Below are 19,154 nucleotides of genomic sequence, written 5' to 3'. Positions count from 1 at the left end.
GTTTAATTTGGGTCAAACATTTCAGGTAGCCTTCCACAAGCTTCCCACAATAAGTTGGGTGAATTTTGGCCCATTCCTCCTGACAGAGCTGGTGTAACTGAGTCAGGTTTGTAGGCCTCCTTGCTCGCACACGTATTTTCAGTTCTGTCACAGATTTTCTATAGGATTGAGGTCAGGGCTTTGTGATGGCCACTCCAATACCTTGACTCCAATACCTTGACTTCAGCCATTTTGCCACAATGTTGGAAGTATGCTTGGGGTAACTGTCGATTTGGAAGACCCATTTGTGACCAAGCTTTAAGTTCCTGACTGATGTCTTGAGATGTTGCTTCAATATATCCACATAATTTTCTTCCCTCATGATGCCATTTTGTGAAGTGCACCAGTCCCTCCTGCAGCAAAGCACCCCCACAACATGATGCTGCCACCCCCGTGTTTCACGGTTTGGATGGTGCTCTTCGGCTTGCAAGCCTCCCCCTTTTTCCTCCAAACATAATGATGGTCATTATGGCCAAACAGTTCTACTTTTGTTTCATTAGACCAGAGGACATTTCTCCAAAAACTACGATCTTTGTCCCCATGTGCAGTTGCAAACCATAGTCTGGCATTTTTTATGGCGGTTTTGGAGCAGTGGCTTCTTCCTTGCTGGGAGGCCTTTCAGGTTATGTCGATATAGGACTCGTTTTACTGTGGATATAGATACTTTTGTACCTGTTTCCTCCAGCATCTTCACAAGGTCCTTTGCTGTTGTTCTGGGATTGATTTGCACTTTTCGCACCAAAGTACATTCAACTCTAGGAGACAGAACGCGTCTCCTTCCTGAGCGGTATGACGGCTCTGTGGTCCCATGGTGTTTATACTTGCGTACTATTGTTTGTACAGATGAACGTGGTACCTTCAGGTGTTTGGAAATTGCTCCCAAGGATGAACCAGACTTGTGGAGGTCTACAATTTTTTTTCTGAGGTCTTGGATTATTTATTTTGATTTTCCCATGATGTCAAGCAAAGAGGCACTGAGTTTGAAGGTAGGCCTTGAAATACATCCACAGGTACACCGCAAATTATGTCAATTAGCCTATCAGAAGCTTCTTAAGACATGACATCATTTTCTGGAATGTTCCAAGCTGTTTAAAGGCACAGTCAACTTAGTGTACGTAAACTTCTGACCCACTGGAATTGTGATACAGTGAATTATAAGTGAAATTGTCTGTCTGTAAACAATTGTTGGAAAAATTACCTGTGTCATGCACAAAGTAGATGTCCTAACCGACTTACCAAAACTAAAGTTTGTTAACAAGAAATGTGTGGAGTGGTTGAAAAACTAGTTTTAATGACTCCAAACTAAGTGTATGTAAACTTCCGACTTCAACTGTATGTAACTAAACAGTACAGGTAGCCAGGTATTTAACTACAGGTAGACAGGTATTTAACTACCGGTAGACAGGTATTTAACTACAGGTAGACAGGTATTTAACTACAGGTAGACAGGTATTTAACTACAGGTAGCCAGGTATTTAACTACAGGTAGACAGGTATTTAACTACACACTACAGGTAGCCAGGTATTTAACCTCAGGTAGCCAGGTATTTAACCTCAGGTAGCCAGGTATTTAACCTCAGGTAGCCAGGTATTTAACCTCAGGTAGCCAGGTATTTAACCTCAGGTAGCCAGGTATTTAACCTCAGGTAGCCAGGTATTTAACTACACACTACAGGTAGCCAGGTATTTAACCTCAAGTAGCCAGGTATTTAACCTCAGGTAGCCAGGTATTTAACCTCAGGTAGCCAGGTATTTAACCTCAGGTAGCCAGGTATTTAACCTCAGGTAGCCAGGTATCCACTCACCCCGTTGAGGCAGACTTGAGTCTCTCCGTGGCAGGCGGTGAAGTTGGCCTTGGGTTCAGAGGTGGGGCACTGGGCAGTACCCCCGTTACACATGCCCTGATGAGCACACTCAGACTCCTCACGACACTTCTCATTACGGCCCTTATAGTAGCACTCAGGAGTACAGCACGGGCCCTGGCTAGGACTGGGGGAGGGAAAGACCAAAGGCTTCAATTTGTATTATGGAAAATACACCATTTGACAGAAAATAACAAAATGACAGAAATAAGTCTCCACACACATCAATTTTAGTCATTTAATTACAATGACATTTGTAAGAAACAAAGCGTCTTGTTTCCTCAGTTTGAGTCCCTTAACTTCCTGGACGACAGCTACTCTGTCAGGTTAACTTCCTGGACGACAGCTACTCTGTCAGGTTAACTTCCTGGACGACAGCTACTCTGTCAGGTTAACTTCCTGGACGACAGCTACTCTGTCAGGTTAACTTCCTGGACGACAGCTACTCTGTCAGGTTAACTTCCTGGACGACAGCTACTCTGTCAGGTTAACTTCCTGGACGACAGCTACTCTGTCAGGTTAACTTCCTGGACGACAGCTACTCTGTCAGGTTAACTTCCTGGACGACAGCTACTCTGTCAGGTTAACTTCCTGGACAACAGCTACTCTGTCAGGTTAACTTCCTGGACGACAGCTACTCTGTCAGGTTAACTTCCTGGACGACAGCTACTCTGTCAGGTGGGCCATCTTATCTTACCTGCAGACTTTGTTGGGTTTTAGTTTACACTTCCTGTTGTCAGGCTGGTCGGCGTCATAGCAACACTGGTCTCTGCACTGATCGCTGTATCCACAGTCACACTCCTCCCCTGGCTCCACTAACCCATTACCACAGATGGGCTGGCCTGACTCTGTAGGGGAGGGGGGCAGAAAGAACACATGCACGTTACGAAATGACATTCATAATAACACATTTGATCTTTAATACAGTGTAGAATTTCACAAACGTTCCCAAAATTCCAAGGCTTTCCAGAAATCCTGGTTGAAGACATTTTACGGAATTCTACAACCAATCTTAAACTAATGGACCGTCAAATTAGCTTTAAAAACCATAGACAGCAGTGGAAACGTACCGACAAATTAGGATCAAACACCATAGACAGCAGTGGAAACGTACCGATAAATTATCTTTAAACACCATAGACACCAGTGGAAACGTACCGATAAATTAGCTTTAAACACCATAGACAGCAGTGGAAACGTACCGATAAATTAGCTTTAAACACCGTAGACAGCAGTGGAAACATACCGATAAATGAGCTTTAAAAACCATAGACAGCAGTGGAAACGTACCGATAAATGAGCTTTAAAAACCATAGACAGCAGTGGAAACGTACCGACAAAGCAGCTTCCCCTCTTCTTCTCCAGGACCTGGCTGATGTTCCTGACACTACAGACGGAGAACTTGTTGTTGTTGAGCTTGTCTCCTGACGTGGCCCGGGCGTACATGATGTAGTTCCCCTTCTCCTTCTTATCCTGGGTCTTAGACTCCCCCGGGGTGCACTCTGACCCCGAGTCATGCTGCGGTTACAAACAAAACATACATAGGTACACACACACACACACAGAGAGAGAGAGAGAGACACAGAGAGAGAGAGAGACAGAGAGAGAGACACAGAGAGAGAGAGAGAGAGACACAGAGAGAGAGACACAGAGAGAGAGAGAGACACAGAGAGAGAGAGACACAGAGAGAGAGAGAGACACAGAGAGAGAGAGAGAGAGACACAGAGAGAGAGACACAGAGAGAGCTGACCACTGTGACTGACCCAAACTTAAGAAAAGCTTTGACTATGTACAGACTCAATGAGCATAGCCTTGCTATTGAGAAATGCCGCCGTAGGCAGACATGGCTCTCAAGAGAAGACAGGCTATGTGCACACTGCCCACAAAATGAGGTGGAAACTGAGCTGCACTTCCTAACCTCCTGCCCAATGTATGACCATGGTCAGACAGACAGACAGACAGACAGACAGACAGACAGACAGACAGACAGACAGACAGACAGACAGACAGACAGACAGACAGACAGACAGACAGACAGACAGACAGACAGACAGACAGAGAAAGAGCGAGAGAGCGACAAGAGAGACAGAGAAAGAGAGAGAGATAGACCATTGCAGGTCCGGATGAGGTTTTGCTGTGTTCCATGCATCTACCATCAGCAGGCTAGGTTATCTAACTCACCGGCGAGCCAAAGTTGTGTCCCACCTCGTGGGCAAAGGTGATGTGTGAGACCTTCGGAGGGACGTGGGAGGCGTAGTTCTGAACCGTGATGATGCCGGTATTCAGGGACTTCTTCTTCCCATCAGAGTACAGCTTACTCTTCTCACAGATCCCTCCAGAACTCCCTGTGGACAGACAGACAGGTATTAGTGAGGGTCGGTCCATCTCTCCAGAACTCCCTGTGGAGAGACAGACGGGTATTAGTGAGGGGACGGTCCATCTCTCCAGAACTCCCTGTGGACAGACAGACTGGTATTAGTGAGGGTCGGTCCATCCCTCCAGAACTCCCTGTGGAGAGACAGACGGGTATTAGTGAGGGGACGGTCCATCTCTCCAGAACTCCCTGTGGACAGACAGACAGGTATTAGTGAGGGGACGGTCCATCTCTCCAGAACTCCCTGTGGACAGACAGACAGGTATTAGTGAGGGGACGGTCCATCTCTCCAGAACTCCCTGTGGACAGACAGACAGGTATTAGTGAGGGGACGGTCCATCCCTCCAGAACTCCCTGTGGACAGACAGACAGGTATTAGTGAGGGGACGGTCCATCTCTCCAGAACTCCCTGTGGACAGACAGACAGGTATTAGTGAGGGGACGGTCCATCTCTCCAGAACTCCCTGTGGACAGACAGATGGGTATTAGTGAGGGGACGGTCCATCTCTCCAGAACTCCCTGTGGAGAGACAGACAGGTATTAGTGAGGGTCGGTCCATCCCTTCAAGACCCATAATGCATCACAAATAGTTTTGGAGCGCCACGGTCTTCCCAAATGAGCCAGACAGGACCAGTAATTGTGTGTCAGTACCTGCAGGAGCTCCGACCCAGGCCAGACCCAGCACACCATCATCAAAGTCCCTGTCAGTGAAGACGTAGGCCAGACAGTAGTCGTCATGGTTCTGCTCAGAGTTCAGCTCCAGGAACTTCTCCACGCCGATGTTAGCGAAGCGGAAAGGGTTGGACCGGTCCCTCTCATCTGTAGTGGTGTTGATCTGGAGCAGGAAGTGGCCACATGTTAGACATATAACAGGAAGTGGAAACAGGAAGTGACGTCACACCAGACAATAAGAAGTGGTAACAGGATGTACAACAGGAAGTGGCATCATGACAGACAAACGGGATGCGGTAACAGGAAGTGACATCACGACAGACAACCAACAGTACAACAGGAAGTGGGAACCGGTGGTGATTGATTGACTGAACGTTGCCAGGTAAAACAACTGTCTAGGGTCTCACCCGTATCCTCTTGACCATAAAGCTGATGTTCCGGATACCCATGAAGTCTGTTCCCTGGTAGATGGCATCAATAGCCTTGATGTGACTAGAGATCTGGAACAACAACAACAAGATGCATCAGAATTCACATCATTATTCTGGAATGGAATCTTGACACACAGTTCTAAACATTGTTGACATGTTTCCCCATCCCCAAAGAACCCGGTATCACACAAACAATACACTTGGTGCTATTGAGGAATACTGTGTGTATCATCCAGTACCTGTGCGATGACAGCCTCCCTGGTCTTGTAGTACTTGAAGAAAAGGTGGTCTGTCTGGATGAAGAGTTGACAGGTGTTCTTCTCTATCTGAGCCGTCCTCCTCTTCCTCAGCAACACCGGGTCACTGGACGCCTCCTCTGCATGGAGCTTCTGGGAGGAGGAGAGGTGCAGGGGAGGAGAGGAAAAGGGGTGGAGCGAGGGAGGGGGAGAAGGACAGTATTAAACACTGTATTATTGTAGACTGTATTATTAAACACTGTATTATTGTAGACTGTATTATTGTAGACTGTATTATTGTAGACTGTATTATTAAAGACTGTATTATTGTAGACTGTATTATTGTAGACTGTATTATTGTAGACTGTATTATTGTAGACTGTATTATTAAAGACTGTATTATTGTAGACTGTATTATTGTAGACTGTATTATTGTAGACTGTATTATTGTAGACTGTATTATTGTAGACTGTATTATTGTAGACTGTATTATTAAAGACTGTATTATTAAAGACTGTATTATTGTAGACTGTATTATTGTAGACTGTATTATTGTAGACTGTATTATTGTAGACTGTATTATTGTAGACTGTATTATTGTAGACTGTATTGTACCAACAGCTCCCCATGAGGATAAGAAATCCCTAATCTTACAGTTTCATAGTATTATACATTTTCTTGGGCCTGAAGCACTGATGAGGTGTTGAGTCGAATATCTGATACAAGATGTAGTATGTTAGTATCCACTGAGCTAAAGATACTTACATGGAGTATCATCACATAGTTACATACACACAGAGTATAGCAAACACCTTCCTAATATTGAGTTGGACTAGTAACCGGAAGGTTGCAAGATCAAATCCCCCGAGCTGACAAGGTAAAAATCTTGGATCAGAGTGGAAAGCAGTTTGGGGTTAAAAGGTCACGGATTTACAACTACTAGAGTGACTCTTCTGGCCGGCCTCCAATATATCTCTGAATATCTCTGAAACTGGAAACACTTATCTCCCTCACTAGCTTTAAGCACCAGCAGTCAGCAGTCAGAGCAGCTCACAGATCACTGCACCTGTACATAGCCCATCTATAATTTAGCCCAAACTACTACCTCTTCCCCTACTGTATTTATTTATTTTATTTATTTTGCTCCTTTGCACCATATTATTTATATTTTAACTTTGAACTTTCTTCAAACTACAAATCTACCATTCCAGTGTTTTTCTTGCTATACTTTATTTACTTTGCCACCATGGCATTTTTTTTTGCCTTTACCTCCCTTATCTCACATCATTTGCTCACATTGTATATAGTCTTATTTTTTTTTCTACTGCATCATTGATTGTATGTTGTTTTACTCCATGTGTAACTCTGTGTTTTTGTATGTTGTCGAACTGCTTTGCTTTATCTTGGCCAGGTCGCAATTGTAAATGAGAACTTGTTCTCAACTTGCCTACCTGGTTAAATAAAGGTGAAAAAATAAATTAAATAAAAAAATAGTCATGCCAATTACAGGCCCGTTGCCAGTCAGATGCTCCTCTGATGGGTCTAGTTAATGTATAACTAGCTGGCTGATGTTGGAGTGCCCTGGGCTAATATTAATTGTTTGCACTGTGAGATTGCTTATCGCCCAGTGTCGTTGGTTGTATGTTGGAGTTTATGGAGAGTTTTCTGTCATTTTCTCTCCCCCCTCTCTCTCTGTCTGTCTCTCTCCTCCCATCTCTCTTTCACCAAGTTAAATAAAGGAAAAATAAAATGTCTCAAGGCTTAAAAATCCTTCTATAACCTGTCTCCTCCCCTTCATCTACACTGATTGAAGTGGATTTAATAGGTGACATCAAGCTTTCACCTGGTCAATCTGTCAGAGAAAGAGCAGGTGTTCCTAATGTTTGGTACACTCAATGTATATACAGTAGTGGCATAGAACCCTGGTCCAAAGTAGTGCCCTATATAGGGAATTATGGTGCCATTTCAGACACACCCCCAGTCTGTTAACTCACCTTGTTTGGCTCCTCCATGGCAGTGGCCTGGTATTTCTTCATCCTCTCAAACACTGAGTGGTCGGCACAGCCCCCCTCTGGACCATACTTGTGTGGGTAATCTAAAGGGAGAGAGACACACGTTTAGATTACCCGAGGTAACATTTGTCACCTTCACGACTTCCCACTTCATCCTCTTCAGATACTCTTGGATGTCACCAGAGAGCTACTCGTGGATGTCGCCAGAGAGCTACTCGTGGATGTCGCCAGAGAGCTACTCGTGGATGTCGCTAGAGAGCTACTCTACAGTCGCCAGAGAGCTACTCTACAGTCGCCAGAGAGCTACTCTACAGTCGCCAGAGAGCTACTCTACAGTCGCCAGAGAGCTACTCTACAGTCGCCAGAGAGCTACTCTACAGTCGCCAGGGAGCTACTCTACTGTCACCTGGGAGCTACTCTACTGTCACCTGGGAGCTACTCTACTGTCACCTGGGAGCTACTCTACTGTCACCAGAGAGCTACTCTACAGTCACCAGAGAGCTACTCTACAGTCACCAGAGAGCTACTCTACAGTCACCAGAGAGCTACTCTACAGTCACCAGAGAGCTACTCTACAGTCACCAGAGAGCTAGTCTACAGTCACCTGGGAGCTACTCTACTGTCACCAGAGAGCTACTCTACAGTCACCAGAGAGCTACTCTATTGTCACCAGAGAGCTACTCTACTGTCACCAGAGAGCTACTCTACTGTCACCTGAGAGCTACTCTACTGTCACCAGAGAGCTACTCTACTGTCACCTGGGAGCTACTCTATTGTCACCAGGGAGCTACTCTATTGTCACCAGGGAGCTACTCTACTGTCACCAGAGAGCTACTCTACTGTCACCTGGGAGCTACTCTATTGTCACCAGGGAGCTACTCTATTGTCACCAGGGAGCTACTCTATTGTCACCAGGGAGCTACTCTATTGTCACCTGGGAGGTACTCTACAGTCACCAGAGAGCTACTCTACTGTCACCTGGGAGCTACACTACAGTCACCAGAGAGCTACTCTACAGTCACCTGGGAGCTACTCTACAGTCACCTGGGAGCTACTCTACAGTCACCTGGGAGCTACTCTACAGTCACCTGGGAGCTACTCTACAGTCACCTGGGAGCTACTCTACAGTCACCTGGGAGCTACTCTACAGTCACCTGGGAGCTACTCTACAGTCACCTGGGAGCTACTCTACAGTCACCTGGGAGCTACTCTACAGTCACCTGGGAGCTACTCTACAGTCACCTGGGAGCTACTCTACAGTCACCTGGGAGCTACTCTACAGTCACCAGAGAGCTACTCTACAGTCACCAGAGAGCTACTCTACAGTCACCAGAGAGCTACTCTACAGTCACCTGGGAGCTACTCTACAGTCACCTGGGAGCTACTCTACAGTCACCTGGGAGCTACTCTACAGTCACCTGGGAGCTACTCTACAGTCACCTGGGAGCTACTCTACAGTCACCTGGGAGCTACTCTACAGTCACCAGAGAGCTACTCTACAGTCACCAGAGAGCTACTCTACAGTCACCAGAGAGCTACTCTACAGTCACCAGAGAGCTACTCTATAGTCACCAGAGAGCTACTCTACAGTCACCTGGGAGCTACTCTACAGTCACCAGAGAGCTACTCTATTGTCACCTGGGAGCTACTCTCAGTTAACACTCTCTTAATCCGTCCTAGGTGTTGCATGATTAGTCTACACTACAGATGACTATATGAGGACTTGTACCTTAATATATCAGGTAACATAAGGAATGACTAGTCTGCACTACAGAGACTTATACCTCAATATATCAGGTAACATAAGGAATGACTAGTCTGCACTACAGAGACTTATACCTCAATATATCAGGTAACTTAAGGAATGACTAGTCTGCACTACAGATGACTGGATGAGGACTTGTACCTTAATATATCAGGTAACATCAGACACACCACAGAAGCATCTCCGTTTGTTTTATTGAGCTGCGGTGCCTAAGAGAATGATAGGGGCCAGCACTGAGCCGGTCTCTATCCTCCAAATGGAAAACCAACAAACACTCTCACACAATTAAAAGATGACAAGAGGGTACATCAAAGCGTGTTTGTGTTTTTTTTTTATAGTGAAAGGAGCTGTATACTCCAGTACACACACATACTACAGTACTTACTGATGTCGTCCTCGTGGTAGATAACTGAATGGAAGGGAACGTCCCGGTCCTTCAGGTATCTCTCAGCTGGCTCTACGTAGAACGTCCCCTGGTACGTCTGGATGAAGCCCTCAAACTTCCCATCCACCACAGACCCATGGCTCAGGGTTCCTTTCTCACCTATGGAGAGGGGGGGGGGGGGTTGTGAGAAAGCAGGAAGCCGTAAAATAAACATTTGAGGAACAGAATCAGAACCAGGAATGAAAGTGATCTATACTGTTCCGGAACAGAACCATTATTTTAAAAAGCGTGGGAACTGGTTATTAATGTTATTTTACATTCAGGGTATTGTTTTTCCTCAGTCCAACAGAACAAAAAAATGCAACAAAGCGCCTATGCAAAGCCCTCACTGTGTCACTCAGAAACTTCTTCAAGTGTCTGCCTGCAGCAGGAAATCTTTACCAGTATGTGTGTATGTGTAGGCTACCTACCTCTCCCCCTCTCTCTGAAGCATGGTCTAGTTGACTACTGACATTACAAGCGTGATTCAGAAATGAGGGAGAGATTTTTCATGAGAGAAAAAGGAACTAACCTTTTCAATGCTAATTAAGGATACTATAGTTATCACGTTTTACATTGGATGTATTAACTACAAAAAGGTAAAACGTGTTTTTATTTAAAATTCTGGTGCCGATTTTCACACACAAGCTTGATAGCTAGCTAGCTCTGGTCCAACGTTAAGGGTCAGTGCTCTTAGAATGTCTTTAAAGATCAAAAGACATTCCAAATTCTTTCATAGAAGCCGCTCCTCTGTAGGTATAATTCCATGGGTCTAACTAATTCAGATAATTCCATGTCATAACAACAAGATGCCCAGCGCTTCAAGCCATGCCTCTTTCGCCCTCTCTGTCTACACACCCGCAAAAATGTCAGTCGTATCTCGCGCCCTACACTTGTCTGTCCAATGCATGTAAATAGCTTGCCCGTTCCATAGCAAGCTTCTCTATCTGTACTGATTGGTAAAGTAATTTAATTTCAGAGGTTTAAAAAGGAACAGAAAGAAACAATATAAACTGTCTGTTTTTTTGGAGGTTTGAACCAGTTCAGAACATACATTTTGCTGGTTGGAACCGAAAATATTTTTAAATAACTTTATTGGCCAAGTCCGGGTATTCTGTCTCTCTCTCCCTTCCCTGTTTAAAATATGTTCGGTTTCAACCCCTGTTGGGGATCCAAATGGAAGAAACTGAACTGAAAACAGGGAAGGGAGAGAGAGACAGAATACCCGGACTTGGCCAATAAGTTATTTTTTTTTAAACTACCACAACCTCACGCAGGCAATTTTTTTGGGGGGGGGTTTTAGATAGATGCATGGAACTGTGTCCTCCAAAGGGAATTTCTCTTGCACAAAATACAAGTTGATTGCAACACACAGCTAACAGAACACATACAGATGAACTCATAGAATGGACACACACACACGCACGCACACACACACACACACACACACACACACCCCCCCCCCCCCCCCCCCCGCCTTCAAAAAGTATTTCACACCACATGACCTAATATATATTTTTTTGTTTACAGTGTTACAGCCTGAATTCAAAATGGATAAAACATATATAAACCATTCTCACCCGTTTACACATAATAGCCTATAATGACAAAGTGAAAACAAGGTATTAGAAATTTTTGCACATTTTTTGAAAATCTAAAACAGAAATATCTAATTTACATAAGTATTCAGAAATAGGGAGGGATATATGCTAGTCAATACATGTTAGAATCCCCTTTGGCAGCAATTACAGCTACGAGTCTTTCTGGGTAAGTAATCTAAGAGCTTTGCACACCTGGATTGTATAATATTTGCCCATTATTCTTTGCCGAAATCTTCAAGCTCTGTCAATTTGGTTGTTGATCATTGCTAGACAGCCATTTTCAAGTCTTGCCATAGATTTTCAAGCAGATTTAAGTCAAAACTGTAGCTCAGTCACTCAGGAACATTCACTGTCTTCTTGGTAAGCAACTGCAGTGTAGATGTGTTTTAGATTATTGCCCTGCTGAAAGGTGAATTAATGTGGAAAGCAGACTGGACCAGGTTTTCCTCTAGTATTTTGTCTGTGCTTAGCTATAATCCATTTATTTTTTATCCTGAAAAACTCCCAGTCCTTAATGATTACCAAATAGGGAGGCAGGTAGCCTAGTGGTTAGAGCGTTGGACTAGTAACTGAAAGGTTGCAAGATTGAATCCCGGAGCTGATAAGGTAAAAATCTCTCTTTCTGCCCCTGAACAAGGCAGTTAACCCACTGTTCTTAGGCCGTTATTGAAAATAAGAATTTGTTCTTAACTGACTTGCATAGTTAAATAAAGGTTAAATAAATTAATGTAAAAAAAAATAATACAAGCATACCCATAACATGATGCAGCCACCACTATGCTTGAAAATATGTAATGTTTTGTATTGTATTTGCCCCAAACATAACACTTTGTATTCAGGACAAAAAGTGAATTGCTTTGCCAATATTTTTTGCAGTATTACTTTAGTGCCTTGTTGCAAACAGGATGCATGTTTTAGAATATTTTTATTCTGTACAGGCCTCCATTTCACTCTGTCAATTAGGTTATTATTGTGGAGTAACTACAATGTTGTTGATCCATCCTCAGTTCTATCACAGCCATTCAAATCTAATCTCACCATCGACCTTATGGTGAAATCCCTGAGCGGTTTCCTTCCTCTCCAGCAACTGAGTTAGGGAGGACTCCTGTATCTTTGCAGTAACTGGGTGTATTGCTATACCATTCAAAGTGTAATTAATAACTTCACCATGCTCAAAGGGATATTCAATGTCTGCATTTAATATGTTTACAGATCTACAAATGGGTGTCCTTCTTTGTGAGGCATTGGGAAAACCTCCCTCGTTGTGGTTGAATCGGTGTTTGAAATTCACTGCTCGACTGAGCGAACTTACAGATATAATTGTATGTGAGTGGTACAGAGATGAGGTAGTCATAAAAAATGTTTTAAAAATCATGCAACTTATTAAGTACATATTTACTCCTGAACTTATTTAGGCTTGCCATAACAAAGGGGTTGGATACTTATTAACTCAAGACATTTCAGCTTTTCATTTTTTATTAATTTGTAAAAATATTGGAAAAAAAACATAATTCCACTTTGACATTAAGGCGTATTGTGTGAAGGCCAGTGAAGAAGAAGATTATTATTTTTTTTTAATTCATGCTGTAACAACAAAATGTGGAAAAGGTCAAGGGGTGTGAATACTCTCTGAATGCACTGTAGTGACATCGGTCCTCACCATATATTTCTCCAGTGTAGACATGAGAGGTGTCATAGTTCACCTCCTGTCCTCCCATGTCTACCTTCAGGTCCTCAGCAAAGAGACTGGTGTCTCTCTTCATCCTCAGGTTAAAATGTCTGACAGACAAGAAACAGAGGTTTAGTACCAAGTCATTCATGCCACATTTCTGTATGGCTGATTTGGAGTAGGGACAGATACAAACACATTGACTTGTTGATTAAACAACCACCTGATGTGTGTGTGTGTGTGTGTGTGTGTGCGTGCGTGCGTGTGTGTGCGTGTGTGTGAGAGAGAGAGATATATATATATATATATATATACACACACAAATATGTTTAGTCACATGCTTTAGCTGTTGCAGCAGCTACTCTTCCTGGGGTCCACAATATGTCCATGAACAGAGCCAAAGAAAAGACACAGGCATAGTAGCACTAAGACATGAGGTGTTTTCGTGCTTGTGGAGAGACAGATCTGAACAAACTAGCAAAGTTTGGAAGACACGTTCAGAAAAATCTGTCCTTCATAATGACTTGTTTACCATTCTGAGTACACCATGGAGATGAAACGTTTCAGTTACGTTTCAGTTACCCGTGATGATAACGGTCTCTTGTCTCAAAACCCCTTACTCCTGTGACCCTGTAATAATGTTATAAACATGTGGCACTGAACATGTGCCTTCAGGCCTGGGAGTGGGTCTGAACCATTTAAATATTGAGCATAGAATGGTCTGTTCTATAGAATATATTTCTATGGTCTGAACATTGCAATACTATGGCCAACCTGATTACATAAATTAAATAATAAATACAAATATAAGAAACTCTGGATGGAACTAGGCCTTTATATTTCAGGACTCAGGAGAAAATAAAATGCAAATGAAAGATGCAGAGATAAAAGACCAGGGCATTGGCTCAGCTGAAAATAAAAACATTTATTCAAATTTTTTTTTTTTTTTTGCATTTCTTTTTTCTCTCCTGAAAGACGGTGAAAGAGCAGTAAACATTATTTCCAACACCAACAGAGAAATGAGGTCATCTTAAAAACAGTACGGTTTTACTGCATATTAAACGATGTTGGGGGGGGGGGGGGACGTAAATAATTGAAGAACGAAATTCATTACGTTCTGTATGGCTCCTCAAACACTAGAACAGTGAAAGAAAATCATTTTGAGTTGGCCAAAAATCAGTGACTTCTCCCAAAATAAACCTACAAGGAGGTCTATATAGCCTGAATACCAAAGAGACCCGTCTGGAGGAAAGCTGGCACCATCCCTGTGGTGAAGCATGGTGATGGCAGCATCATGCTGTGGGGATGTTTTTCAACGTAAGGGACAGAGACATCAACAACTTGTCCACGGGATCCCAGTGTGGCACCCCCTGCTCCAACCGGGATCCCAGTGTGGCCCCCCCTGCTCCAACCGGGATCCCAGTGTGGCACCCCCTGCTCCAACCGGGATCCCAGTGTGGCACCCCCTGCTCCAACCGGATCCCAGTGTGGCACCCCCTGCTCCAACCTGTGCATGTTGGTGTGTCTTTGAGATACGTCTTCATGGTCGAATTGCTGCAAAGAAACCACTACTAAAAGGACACCAATAAGAAGAAGAGACTTGCTTGGACCAAGAAACACGAGCAACAGACATTAGACCGGTGGAAATCTGTCCGTTGGTCTGATGAGTCCAAATTTGAGATTTTTGGTTCCAACCGCCTTGTCTTTGTGAGACGCATAATAGGTGAACGGATGATCTCCGCATGTGTGGTTCCCACTGTGAAGCATGGAGGTGGTGGTGTGATGGTGCTTTGCTGGTGACAAATAAGTCTATATACAATGTGAGCAAATGAGGTGAGATAAGGGAGGTAAAGGCAAAAAAGGCCATGGTGGCAAAGTAAATACAATATAGCAAGTAAAACACTGGAATGGTAGATTTGTAGTGGAAGAAAGTGCAAAGTAGAAATAGAAATAATGGGGTGCAAAGGAGCAAAATAAATATATAAATACAGTAGGGGAAGAGGTAGTTGTTTGTGCTAAATTATAGATGGGCTATGTACAGGTGCAGTGATCTGTGAGCTGCTCTGACAGCTGGTGCTTAAAGCTAGTGAGGGAGATAAGTGTTTCCAGTTTTAGAGATTTTTGTAGTTCGTTCCAGTCATTGGCAGCAGAGAACTGGAAGGAGAGGCGGCCAAAGGAGGAATTGGCTTTGGGGGTGAACAGAGAGAGCCTTTAGATGGTTTTGGGAAACTGGGCCCTGGTACTAGGCTAAATTAATTCCAAGCCAGAACTCAGAGCTTTAGAGACTCCTGCTTTTCAGAACAGCTGCAGACCTCCTCCTCTCCTTATTTTGTGTTTATTTGTTTCCATCCCTGTTAAGCAGTAGCATCTGAGGCTAGGAGCAATGGGAGCACCAGGCTTTGCCACTGGCAGAATGAGAGGCCTAGTCCCCTTCCTGCCAAGCTAGCAACAGATCTGAGTTCAAATACTATTTGAAGTTTTTTTTAAATACTTTGAGCGTTTGCTCTGGCCTCCTAGGAGTGCTAGATAAGAAGGGTTTGCCATTTGGGGCCTACTCTAATGAGCCATTAAGCCAGGCAAGCTCAATCAAGCACAGATAAATTATTTGAAATTATTTGAAATAGTATTTGAACCCAGGTCAGACTAACAGCCAGATGGTCTCGAGTGGGTCTCGACTGGGCACAGCGCTGGGAGAGAACAAAACACTACGCTCTCCCACAAAGCCAGGCAAGGCTTGTTTTGAAGGTACAGGATATTAATAATTAGGCTATGTTCTATGAAAATAATCAAAGATGAAAACAAGGCTAAATAAAACAACAATAATGCCTATGTTATTGAGGAACATCACGGTTCAGTTATTGAGGAACAAGACTCATCTTGAAGATGAGGTTCACTCCTGGTACTTCATTTAGACTTTTTAACAAAATAAACTAAAAATCACTAAATGGACACACAAGCACAGTGAAAAAGTCTGGGACACTAACCTTCCGTGTGCGTGGAAGTCTAGATGGAGAAATTTGTCTTGGTGGTGGAGGGCCCTCTTGACTCTCAGGTGCTTGTCATGTAACTCATAGGTGTTATAGGACAGACCCTCGTAGTGACGCACATACTTGTTCAGGGGGTTCCCATAATGATAACCTGGAGAGATGATAACACAGAGGAACTAAGACCCACTAGAAAAACAACACCACACAGGACACCTCTTCAAACCACAGGCTGTAAGCTGAATATTAAACTACAATTCTATAATTCGTTATCTTCTTCGAGGCCTAGCTATAATCAACAAGCCATATAAAGATAGTAGCCTATTTTCTTGAAACAGACTGAAAACGTGATAGCACACTAGCCCTCATAACATCCATGATCCTACATTATTCTAGCCAAGCCTGGAAACACAATACTCTACTCATTCAGAACAAAAGGCACATTCTGTTTGGAATTACATAGGATTCCTAATTTGTGGAGGCCACCATAATGTCTGGATTCACCCCCCCCCCCCCAATGACTAAAACTATCAAAGACGGCAAGTGTCATCACATTGTTGCAAAGGAGTGGTAGTTCATTGAGCGTACAGCCTAGTCTACATTCACGGTTCTCCCAATGATTTATTAACAAGGTGGTGCTGCTGAGTACACCTGTAACTGACAAAAACATCATCTATTAGGGTGTGGTGCCTGTCCTTAAACGATAACAAATAAAGTGAATCTATTACGGAAATGGAATCTATTACGGGAATAGAATCTAGGCCTATTTCTATGTCTACATCCGTAAAAGACCTGGCGATTACTGCAATCGCAGTCTCAACCCTATAAATAAATCAACTGGATGTCATCATAAAAGGCTTTAACATGGATTATAACTGAATTAGTATCACTCAGACGTGGGCTCAAACACTATTTAAAAATCATTCCAAATACTTTATCTGTGCTCGATTGAGATTGCCTGGCTTAATGGACCAATAAAACAGTGCTAAAAGTGCAAACACCACCCATCTAGCACCTCAAGCAGGCTAGAGCAAAGGCTGAAAAGTATTTGAATAGTATTTGAACCCAGGTCTGCCATCACTAACAGTAGCAGGTGTTTATTCCTGTGCCTGCTCCCAGCTACTGTCGTAGGCTATTCATTTTAGAGCTCATGATGTCATTAAGGTAGGTAGGACAAATACTACATAGGATAGGAGGTCGATGACACCTAAATTGGGGAGGATGGGCTCATGGTAATGACTTGAGCGTAATGGTATCAAATACATAGTTTCCATGTGTTTGATGCCATTCCATTTACTCCGTTCCAGACGTTATTAATAGCCGTCTCCCCTCCGGAGCCTCCACTGCTATATAGCTACAGGCCTGGGAATACTCTTCTATTTTCTGCTCCCTACATTTGCATGATAAAATATTAAACTGACCATTCAAATATTTAATTGTGGTTGTAATAGCTTTAAGAGACTTAGGCTATTTCGTATTGAGTAGTTTCAGATTGTATTTGTCCAACTACCACCAATCTGGATGCTGTTTGTTAGATACCAGCAGTCTAGTGAACCTCATCTTTTGAATTTTCATTAATTTGACATCTTATCTGCTGCTCATCTTTTTCACAGCAGTTGGCCCATATAGTATTACGTGAACCATGAAACACATTCAAAGCTGTTCAATCAATTCTATGTGTGATTAGCATCATGTCAACAAGAACATCTCATTGAAAACGTACAGTGCGTTGCCTCTATCGATTACTCGATCAGAATGTGTCCATGAAAATAAGGACATTTCTGTATTCACATTAATACTATTGTATCGTTCTACCAGTGGAGGATGGTGGGAGGTGTTATAGGACGGGCTCATTGTAATGGAACAGTAAAAAAACATCACAGATATTGAAACCATGTTTGACTCCTTTCCAAATACTCCATTCCAGCCATTACTACTGTATTCATCGAATAGCTACAACATAATATATTGGCGCTTGCTACTGCCATCGGAAAGCTAATAGCTAGCTAACAAAGATCGAATATGTTCTTACTAGGGAGCCATTGCCTTTGGGTCAAACGTGTAAAAAATATTAAGTTGTCAACAGGCATAGTTAGCTAATTACCTAGCAATATCCCTAGTTAGCTAACTGTTGTTGCTAAAAACGATGCTAAATTAGCTGGCTACCTAGCTAGCATGCTAGCTAATGTTGACAGAAAGTGGGACAGCCCATCATTGCAAATGTGGTATTGACGTGGTGCAAAAACAACACTGTCCGACAGCACTGAAAATATTGCAAGCTAAATCAGATTGCCCAAATCGCTTTGCTCGTTCGTGCCAAAAGACAACAGATTCCACCTAATTTCCCATAACAATGGCACCTCCGCAAGCTAGTTAGCTAGTAGTCTTATCGTAACCATCCATATAAATTGTAAATTCTCGTTTTAAAGAAAACTAGCTTCCGCCAAGCTTAACATAACATTTATTTTGACAACTATATAGCTTTGTGGTTTGGAGTTTCTGTCAAAAAGGGACACTAGGCATCTTCACAACGACCAGGCCTTGGACCGCTATGTTAGCTTTCGTAGCCTAGCCTGCTAGCCATTCGCTCAAACGCTGTCTTGCTTGGCTACTCTTCCCTTCGTGAATGTAGCCCGCTAATGCTTCGCGGCAACAGAACAAATACAAATGCTCTCTCACTCACCCTGGGTGTAATTTATTAAGTAGACGAAACAGAAGAATTTGACGACAAGCATATCTGCTAAGTCCATTGTTAGAGCATTGATACCGTGATCACTTTGTCCTTGTTTAGGCTCAGACGCCCTGCCTGTGTTTATCGCAGCTTCCTCTCCTCCTCGCCTGCCCTCTTTCACGCCCCGACGTCAGACGTAGGGATCTCCCTTCCCCCATCATTATGGAGCGATAGATTGGGAAAATGGGATACCTAGTCAGGTGTACAACTGAATGCATTCCAACTATTGTAACAGATATTTCAGGTAATGTTTCAAAAAGTATAACTCAAGTACATCATGTAATGTTCAGGTCATTCTTCTACTCATTGCTGACTAAATAGGACAAAAAGCCTTTTCCGGCATCACCAGATACT

At 43.3% G+C, this 19,154-nt stretch overlaps 1 protein-coding gene across 1 annotated transcript in view; it reads right to left on the bottom strand.

Moving 5' to 3' along the window:
- The window catches only part of LOC106584732 (disintegrin and metalloproteinase domain-containing protein 10), a 31,581-nt gene extending 12,674 nt beyond the window's left edge, over positions 1-18,907 (bottom strand). The window contains exons 1-12 of the mRNA XM_082968173.1: positions 18,753-18,907; positions 16,070-16,223; positions 13,077-13,195; positions 9,777-9,935; positions 7,609-7,709; positions 5,618-5,767; positions 5,355-5,447; positions 4,927-5,110; positions 4,083-4,246; positions 3,236-3,419; positions 2,599-2,749; positions 1,845-2,028 (exon numbers count right to left, since the gene is read on the bottom strand). Coding sequence (XP_082824299.1) covers positions 1,845-2,028; positions 2,599-2,749; positions 3,236-3,419; positions 4,083-4,246; positions 4,927-5,110; positions 5,355-5,447; positions 5,618-5,767; positions 7,609-7,709; positions 9,777-9,935; positions 13,077-13,195; positions 16,070-16,223; positions 18,753-18,819 — 1,710 coding nt within the window. The 5' untranslated portion in view covers positions 18,820-18,907. The remainder of the gene's footprint in view (positions 1-1,844; positions 2,029-2,598; positions 2,750-3,235; positions 3,420-4,082; positions 4,247-4,926; positions 5,111-5,354; positions 5,448-5,617; positions 5,768-7,608; positions 7,710-9,776; positions 9,936-13,076; positions 13,196-16,069; positions 16,224-18,752) is intronic.
- Positions 18,908-19,154: the final 247 nt, after the last annotated feature.

Source organism: Salmo salar, chromosome 23, assembly GCF_965601325.2.
Source record: "Salmo salar chromosome 23, fSalSal1, whole genome shotgun sequence".
NCBI lineage: Eukaryota > Metazoa > Chordata > Actinopteri > Salmoniformes > Salmonidae > Salmo > Salmo salar.
The sequence above is the reverse complement of the archived record's forward strand: the minus strand, read 5'-3'. Positions and strand labels throughout refer to the sequence as shown.